The sequence below is a fragment of the Chiloscyllium plagiosum genome, chromosome 1 (assembly GCF_004010195.1).
Source record: "Chiloscyllium plagiosum isolate BGI_BamShark_2017 chromosome 1, ASM401019v2, whole genome shotgun sequence".
NCBI classification, from domain to species: Eukaryota; Metazoa; Chordata; class Chondrichthyes; order Orectolobiformes; family Hemiscylliidae; genus Chiloscyllium; species Chiloscyllium plagiosum.
The window spans coordinates 3,499,409-3,508,376 of NC_057710.1; the positions used below are offsets into that span (position 1 = coordinate 3,499,409).

An 8,968-nucleotide genomic window follows, 5' to 3' on the forward strand; every position below is an offset into this window, starting at 1 on the left:
TGGGGGTATGGTGACGTTAGATTCTGAGGGTTCAGTGGACCCCAGTGCAGGTGAGAAAGGAAGGAAAGAATCAAATCACGAATGGATCGAAGAGGGAATTGGAAGCAGATCAAGTGTCTATAAGCAGTATTTAAGGAAGCTTTCTCATGTTTAGAATTGGATGTGGAAAAGGGCAAGGATCACTTGAGGCATAGTCATACAACATGGAAGCAGACCCTTCGGCCCAACTAGTCCACGCCAACCATGATCCCAAACTGAACTAGTTCCCGTTGCCTACACTGGGCACATATTCCTCCAACCCTTTCTTATTTATGTACTTACCTAAATATCTTCTATAACTCTACCCACAACCACCACTGCTTCTGGCAGTTCGTTCCACACACAAATGACTCACTGTGTGATCCTGATCGTATAGTTTTTAAAAAAATTGCCCCGTGTCTTTTTAAAATCTTTCTCCTCTCACCTTTAAAAAAATATGCCCTCTAGTCTTGAAATCCCCCACCATAGGGAAAAGGGGTCCACTGAACTCTCAGAATCCAACATCACCATACCCCGACCCCCATTCACCTTATCTCTCCCCCCTCATGACTTTATTAACCTCTGTAAAGTCACCCCTCCACCTCCTATGCACCAGTGAAAAAGGTCCCTCTTATCCAGCCTCTCCTTCCAACTCAAACCCTCCAGTCCCAGCACCATCCTGGTAAACCTCTTCTGAGCCCTGTCCAGCTGAATAATACCCTTCCTATAACAGGGTGACCAACATCCTGTGCAACCTCAACATGATGTGCCAACTCAAAGATCTGACCAATGAAGGCAAATATGCTAACAATTTCTTAGCCACCCTGTCTATATCTGACCCAAACTTCAAAGAATTATGTACACAAACCCCTGTGTCTCTCTGTTCTACAACACTACTCAGATGCTGGAAATCAGAGTCCAGATTAGAGTGGTGCTGAAGAAAGGCCTCCCTTTCTGATGAAGGGCCTTTGTCCAAAACGTCGATTTTCCTGCTCCTCGGGTGCTGTCTGTCCTGCTGTGCTCTAATCTAAACCAGTCTAATCTAAACACTACTCAAGGCCCTACTGTTTATTGTTACAGTTCTGCTCTTTTCTGTTTTATCAAAATGCAATACCTCTCATTTATCCAAATTAAACACTCTCTGCCCCTCTTCAGCCCGTTGACTCAATTGATCAAGACCTCTTTGTAATCTTAGACAACCTTCTTCACTGGCCACTACACCACCAGCTTCGGTATCATCTGACCATGCTTTCTATATTCTCATCGAAGTGAACCCAGCACCGATCCCTGTGGAACACCGCCGGTCACAGGCCTCCAGTCTGAAACACGACCCTCCACCACAACCCTGCCTGTTGCTGTTAAGCCAATGTTGTATCCAACTGGCAAACTCCCCCTGAATCCCTGAGAAAGAAAACCAATTTAATTGTGAGACAGCCAGTTCCCACAGGGTGACAGTATCTCAGCCTCTGACAAATTGGAATTCGAGGGTGGGTTTGCAAAACAGTAACAAGGTAGCAAACCTCCTCGACAGAGCAGATGGTTCAGGGAGATAGATGTAGCAGAAAATGTGTGGGACTGTCCTCAGTTTAATAATAATACAAATGTGATCCTGATCGTATACTCTGAGTGGAAGTGGAAAGGGAAATCAGCAAGAGAGCATGAGAAGAGACTGTAACTGTTATGTTTTGAAAAAGAGCATGAAATAACTTTCCCCCAGTGCCCAGGTTAGTATTCAGCCCTTAATTAAAATCACACATGATTTTATATGGGATCTCACTCTGTGCAAATTGTCTCCTGCATTATTATAGCCTTTGGCTGCTCAGAGCTTCAGGACATCCTCTGGTATCTGAGATGCATGAGTTTCTCTGTGGGGAGGGAATTAAGAGTGGAGGGGACGTTGAGTGAAACAGAGAGTAGGACGGACTGAAAGAGGAGCTTTATGAAGTGAACTGGGAGAAGATGGCAAGGCTTCCAGCAAGTTAATCAAAAGACAGAAAACCTGACAAGTATTTGAAGCAAAAGAAAATGGCAGGACCTTGGGGAGAGAGTGGGGCAGTGGGATTAGTTTGGGATTGATACGGGGCTATGGGGAGAGAGTGGGGCAGTGGGATTAGTTTAGGATTGATACAGGGCTATGGGGAGTGAGTGGGGCAGTGGGGCTATGGGTAGAATTGACAGTGTGGGGTGTCCAAATAATGGTGTAAAGATTGTGCAGAGTCTGATTGGGTAAATATTGATCAAAAGAACATTACAGCATAGGAACAGGCCCTTTGACCCTCCAAGCCTCCGCTGATCCAGATCCTCAGTTGCCTCTCTTCTTAGGATCTGTATCCCTCTGCTCCCTGCCCATTCATGTATCTGTCTAGATACAGCTTAAATGACGCTATCATGTCCGCCTTTACTATCTCCGCTGGTAACATGTTCCAGGCACCCACCATCCTCTGTGTGAAGAACTTTCCACGCATATCACCCTTAAACTTTTAACCTCTCACCTTGAACTCATGATCCCTCCAAATTGAGCTCTCCACTCTTGCGATCCATCCTGTCTATACCTCTCATGATTTTCTAAGCTTCAGTCAGGTCCCCCCTCAACCGTCTTCTTTCCAATGAAAATACCCAAATCTACTGAACCTCCCCTCATAGCTAGCAGCCTCCATAGCAGGCAACATCCTGGTGAACCTCCTCTGCACCCTCCCCACAGCATCCACATCCTTTTGGTAATGTGGTGACCAGAACTGTACACAGTATTCCAAATGTGGTCGAACCAAAGTCTTGTGCAACTGTAGCACGACTTGCCAACTCTTGTACTCAGTACCCCATCCGATGAAGGAAAGCATGCTGTATGCCTGCTTGACCACTCTACTGACCTGCGTTGCTACCTTCAGGAAACAATTGACCTGAACACCCAGATCAATTTTCCCCAGGACCTTTCCATTTACTGTTTAGATCACTCTTGAATTGATTTTCCAAATGCATCAGCTCACATTTATTCGGATTGAACTCCATCTGCCAATTCTCTGCCCAACTCTCCAACCTATCTATATTCTGCTGCATTCTTTGACAGTCCCCTTCACGATCTGCTATTCCATAATGTTAGTGTCATCTGCAAACCTGCTAATGAGGCAACCTGCACCTTCCTCCAGATCATTTATGTATATCACAAACAGTGATCCCAGCGCAGATCCCTGTGGGACACCATTGGGCACAGGTCTCCATTTTGAGAAACTCCCTTCCACTACTACTCTCTGTCTCTTGTTGCCCAGCCTGGTCTCTATCCATCGCTGTCAGGCAGCAGTGCTAACCACTGAGCCACCATGCCGCCCACAATGAGACATTACCAATTCTCCCATCCTCTGGGACCTCAGTGTCCAAGGATGCTGATAAGATATCTGTTAAAGCCCCAGCTATTTTGTCTCTCGCTTCCCTAAGTAACCTGGGATAGTTCCTATCCAGACCTAGGGAATTGTTCACCTTAATGCCCTTTAGAATACCCAACACTATCTCCCTCCTTATGTCAATTTGACATAAAATTCTTCCATTTTAATTTGAAGCGAGCAAAATTAGAAACCAATATAAGAGAGTGAGTGATAACTCTGACCTGGAAATCAAAGCCTCAGTACTGTGAGAGTGTGACACATTATCATGGGGTGTTGATGTGAACAGTATTGCCCCATTCCCTCAGAACCCAGATAAACACTGGGGGAGAGGGTGGTGGAGGGAAAGGACGAGATGGATATCATAACAGGGTAAGATAATGAGAGCTCGGAGTATCATTTGGACTGAATGGTCTGTTCCTGAGCTATAATTTATGTGGAATGTGCTTAAATTAAAGGCATGTTATTTTATCAACAGCATGGTCTTCGAGATACCTGTCCTATTTTAGACGAACCTCTCTCCTGCTCCTATATGCACCTCTTTTGCTGTTGTCACCCATGTAATGTGTGTGTCACCATCTCTCCCTCTATCAACAGCTGCTGGCTTGTACTATCTGGCAGAATTAATCGAAGAGTATACAGTAATTACCAGCCGCATTATCAAGTACATGATATGGGTGAGTGTGTGTTGCTGTGACCGGGAAGTGTTGGGGAGAAAGGCTCCCAGTTTAATGTATGACTGTAGGACACTGACTGGATCAGGGCTTCTCTGTGCTGATGACTGCATTGTAAAGGAGGAGCAGGTGTAAGCCCATTCAGCCCATCGGGCCTGCTTCCCAATGACTGTGGTTTTGTTTGTATTATGTTATGTGGCCCAGTAATTCAGACACTGAGTTCAGGTTTCATCAAAGTTGCTTGCAAACTGGGATTTGTATTGATGAATAATTTGTGGCTCTCTGCAATCAGTAAAAAAACAAGTTTCTCTCTGTTCTTGTGAAGCTTGTCATTGTTGAGAATGGTCCAACCATCGCAGTACCTCTCAGAGTGTAGTAGTTTTCAAATGGAGCCTGATTAAACTCCAATTGCATTTTTTTTTTTTGGAAATTCATTGATGGGATGACTGGCTAGGCCAACGTTTATTGCACATCCCAGAGGATAGGTAAGAGTCACAAACAATGGTCTGGAGTCACATGTAGGTCAGACCTGTGAAGGATGGCAGATTTCCTTCCCTGAAGGAGATGAGTGAACCCGATGGGGCTTTGAAAGCAACTGATGATTGTTTCACAGTCACCATTTCTGAGAGTTGCTTTCAGTCCCAGGGTTTGGTGAATTGAGTTAAGATTCCACTAGCTACCGTGATGGGTTTGAACCCCCCTGTCCCACTGATGTTACTGTCTCTACCACATGCAGCCTCTCCCCAATCTGCTGCCCTACAATTAATCTCCAAGTTTGGCTCTGCCCAGCAGCACTGTCCCAAGGCTGCAACATGCCTGTTTCTCCCTCGACCAAGTGTTTGGATTTATTAACCCCCACCGGAGTACTGTGAGCAGTTCTGGTGACCATATTATAAAATAGATACGGAAGTATAGGAGACGCTAGACTAATTTACACAATGATGTCAGAACAGCGCTTGTAACTGTCAGGGGGCAATGAGGGTGAAGAAATTCTCTGGTAAAATGAAGACTGAAGCTGACCTGAGAGGGGCTGTCACAAGAGAGATGTTTCTGATTGTGAGGAGACCAGCATCAATGGCCATTGAGCTATGAGAGTGATTAATGAATCCAGTGGAAAAGCTAGGAGAAATATCTTTGCCCCAAGAGTGATAAGTATGTGGAACTCACTGTCACAGGGGGTTGCAGGCATGATGGAGAAAGGAATAACTGATTAGTCAATACGGACAGGGGTGATAGGCGTGGGACACAAAGAATGATCTGTTTCTGGGTTGCAGACTGCATTGTGATGCTGAGATTTTTCACGTTGAAGGATAAATGCAAGCTGTTCGTTTTCAGTTCATTTTCTTGACTCCTCAGTTCTCCACGGCAGTGCTGATTGGACTCTACCTCTTTGAGAACTTTCCTGCATTAATGATTGGAGTTGGACTTTTCACAAACCTCGTCTACTTTGGCCTCTTACAGACCTTTCCATATATCCTACTCACGTCACCCAATTTTATACTGTCCTGTGGTAAGTACCCTTCCCTTTGCCTTCTGGGTGGCCCAGTGTTCATTATTGCTGATTAACTCCTCAAGAAGAGTGTGTGTTGAGGTACGGCAATAACCGCATCCCATTGTAGTTACCTGTAGAGTTCAGTTGGTCCCTCCCTTCTCCCACCCAACTATTCAGTCTAACTGCCCACTCCCTAGCAGACATGCGCTCACTCTCGCGCTCCCTGTTCCAGGAGTATACAGTGATAGATCAGTCAGCACTACGTTGTACATGCTTACATTGTGTTAAACTGACAACTGTCTGAACGTGAATAATGACGGTGTGTAAAGGATAATGGACATTTTACTTTTATGCCTCCCACAGTGCTGGTGGTTTGTAACCATTACTTGGCATTTCAACACTTTGCAGAAGAATATTATCCCTTTGCTGAGGTAAGGAACAGCAGTTTATTCAAAGAAAGTCACCTTGGTTTTATAGTGAGCAAACTGTGTTTAAATAATGTATTAGTTGTTATGAGGAGGATAGATATAGGGGAACCAATAGATTTCCAAAAGGAATTCAATAAGGAAACACCTAACACACGGGCTGTTGGATTTGAACATAATGTATTAAGTTGGTTAGATCATTGTACTACCACAGGATGACTGCTGGTTGCTCTGCCATTCAGAGTCCATATTATTTTGTCAAAGACGTCCAGATTAATTTCCTTTGAAATACAAGACTAGGTGGAAATATGAGGAGGAGGACCCAGTGTTACAATACCAACTCCTAGACAAGACAGATTCCAAAATGAAATCTGCCTGAATAGATCAGATTGTTTTACGTTTAATGTGGTGGTCATTCACTGTAACACAGGTACCCAGCTGCAGGTTTTCTTTAATGCTAAAATGGTAGTTTATGACACAAAGGGGGGAAAAAATACAAGAGAAGAGTTTGAAAGATTGTTTAAAAAAAAGGCACAGGGAAATAACGCCTCATGTATTTCTCAACGCCATCACTTTGCAGCAATTCAAATCCAGAGAATAATTATAAGAGTGATACAGCATCGAAACAGGACTTTGGCCCACCATGGCTTCGTCAACCAGAAATGGTCCTCTATATCAAATCTTTAAGTTTGATTTAAGTCCTGTGAAGTCTTCTCACACAAATACTCATGAATCTGAAAGCTTACACATTCTCATGTGTTATTAATTTGCATATTTCTAGCCAAACACCTCTGGTCTGGAAGTTTCACAAGCTAAACTTTCACACCAGTATAACTATGCTTTCCCTATGCTTCTTTATAGGAAACTGTCGTTAACGCTTGAGTCCTGTCATGTTTCCTTCAAAACTGCCCTCAAAGCTCTCAATTTCTGGGTTTTCTAAACTAAAGCCAATCTTTGATTATTCTAAATCAAAAGTAACCTAATACCTTTGATGTTTAGTCTATCATAAACATCTCAATATAAATGCTAGAGGCTTGCTCTCTGAGACATACTGGAATTAGGTCAGTGTTCCAGAAAGGATTCTTTCATCTTGTGTACTTTTAAAACTCTTCTCGAAATGACCCAGCACCCATATGCCACTAGTTTGAAATCCATCTCCAAAAATGGTATTAGTATACCGAGACAAATCACACTTTTGTCAGGACAGGCCACTAAGCGAAAGGCTGAATGCATGAGTGCGTAACAAGGGGCCAATAGAGTTTAATTCGGGGAAGTCTGAGGTTATTCATTTTGTTTGGAAGGCTTCTCTTGTTTGATTATGGACTCACCTGTTTGGTTACCAGTGAAATCACTTATCTGTGTTCTTTGTATTCCTTCAGGTACTGGCTTACTTCACACTGTGCCTGTGGATAACCCCTTTCTCCTTCTTTGTGTCCCTTTCTGCTGGAGAGAATGTCCTTCCTTCCACTATTCAGCAGGGAGGTGAGTGAGACACACCCAAGTTCCTGAACGATTTCTGCTGTATTGCTAGTTAGTGGATTGGTTTATGAGCTAAATGGTTAACATTGTTGGTTTGTGGGTTGAGCGATCATATGTTTAATCGTTCACAGCCTGTGGGTGTCTTAGGCTGGGCCAGCATTTATTGCCCATCTCTAATGCCCTTGAGAAGGTGGGGGTGAGTTGTGTTCCTGAATTGTCCATGGGGATTGGATACAGTGTGTTTTTAGGGAGGGAATGCCAAGATTTTGATCTAGTGACAGTAAAGAAAGGGCGATATATTTCCAAATCAGGATGGCGAGTGGCTTGGAAGGGAAGTTGGAGGGGGTGGTGTCTCCACATGTCTGTTGCTTTTTCCTTCTAGCTGGAAGTGGTCATGGGTTTGGAAGTTAAAAACGAAAAGAACCGCCGATCCTGGAAAGCAGAAACAAAAACAGAAATTGCTAGAAGCGCTCAGCAGGTCTGGCAGCATCTGTGGGGAGAAATCAGTTAATGTTTTGGGTCCAGTGATCCTTCCTCAGAACTGATAGTAGCTAGGAAAATGCTGGTTTAATTGCAAAAGATAGGGTGGGGGGGGGAGGAGTGATAAATAAATGATTAGAATTAGAAACGCTGCAGTGTGGAAATAGGCCCTTCGGCCCAACAAGTCCACACCGATCCTCCGAAGAGTAACCCACCCTGACCCAATCCCCTACCCTATTATCCTATATTTACCCCAGACTAATGCACCTAACCTGCATATCCCTTAGTACGTGGGGAAATTTAGCATGGCCAATCCACCTAACCTGCACATCTTTGGACTGTGGGAGGACACCAGAGCATTAGTTTGGGATTGATACAGGGCTATGGGGAGAGAGTGGGGCAGTGGGATTAGTTTGGGATTGATACAGGGCTATGGGGAGAGAGTGGGGCAGTGGGATTAGTTTGGGATTGATACAGGGCTATGGGGAGAGAGTGGGGCAGTGGGATTAGTTTGGAATTGATACAGGGATATGGGGAGAGTGCCATTAGTTTGGGATTGATACAGGGCTATGGGGAGAGAGTGGGGCAGTGGGATTAGTTTGGGATTGATACAGGGTTATGGGGAGAGAGTGGGGCAGTTGGATTAGTTTGGGATTGATGCAGGGTTATGGGGAGTGAGTGGGACAGTGGGATTAGTTTAGGATTGATACAGGATTATGGGTCGAATTGACAGTGTGGGGTGTCCAAATAATGGTGTAAAGATTGTGCAGAGTCTGATTGGGTAAATATTGATCAAAAGAACATTACAGCATAGGAACAGGCCCTTTGACCCTCCAAGCCTCCGCTGATCCAGATCCTCAGTTGCCTCTCTTCTTAGGATCTGTATCCCTCTGCTCCCTGCCCATTCATGTATCTGTCTAGATACAGCTTAAATGACGCTATCATGTCCGCCTTTACTATCTCCGCTGGTAACATGTTCCAGGCACCCACCATCCTCTGTGTGAAGAACTTTCCACGCATATCACC

The 8,968-nt window shown here is 44.4% G+C and overlaps 1 protein-coding gene across 1 annotated transcript in view; it reads left to right on the top strand.

The window, feature by feature from the left end:
• Nucleotides 1-7,488, top strand: part of LOC122549119 (protein TEX261) — an 8,443-nt gene extending 955 nt beyond the window's left edge. The window contains exons 2-5 of the mRNA XM_043688462.1: nt 3,990-4,069; nt 5,423-5,576; nt 5,922-5,989; nt 7,363-7,488. Of these exons, the coding sequence (XP_043544397.1) occupies nt 3,990-4,069; nt 5,423-5,576; nt 5,922-5,989; nt 7,363-7,473 (413 nt within the window). The 3' untranslated portion in view covers nt 7,474-7,488. The remainder of the gene's footprint in view (nt 1-3,989; nt 4,070-5,422; nt 5,577-5,921; nt 5,990-7,362) is intronic.
• The last annotated feature ends 1,480 nt before the right edge of the window (nt 7,489-8,968 follow it).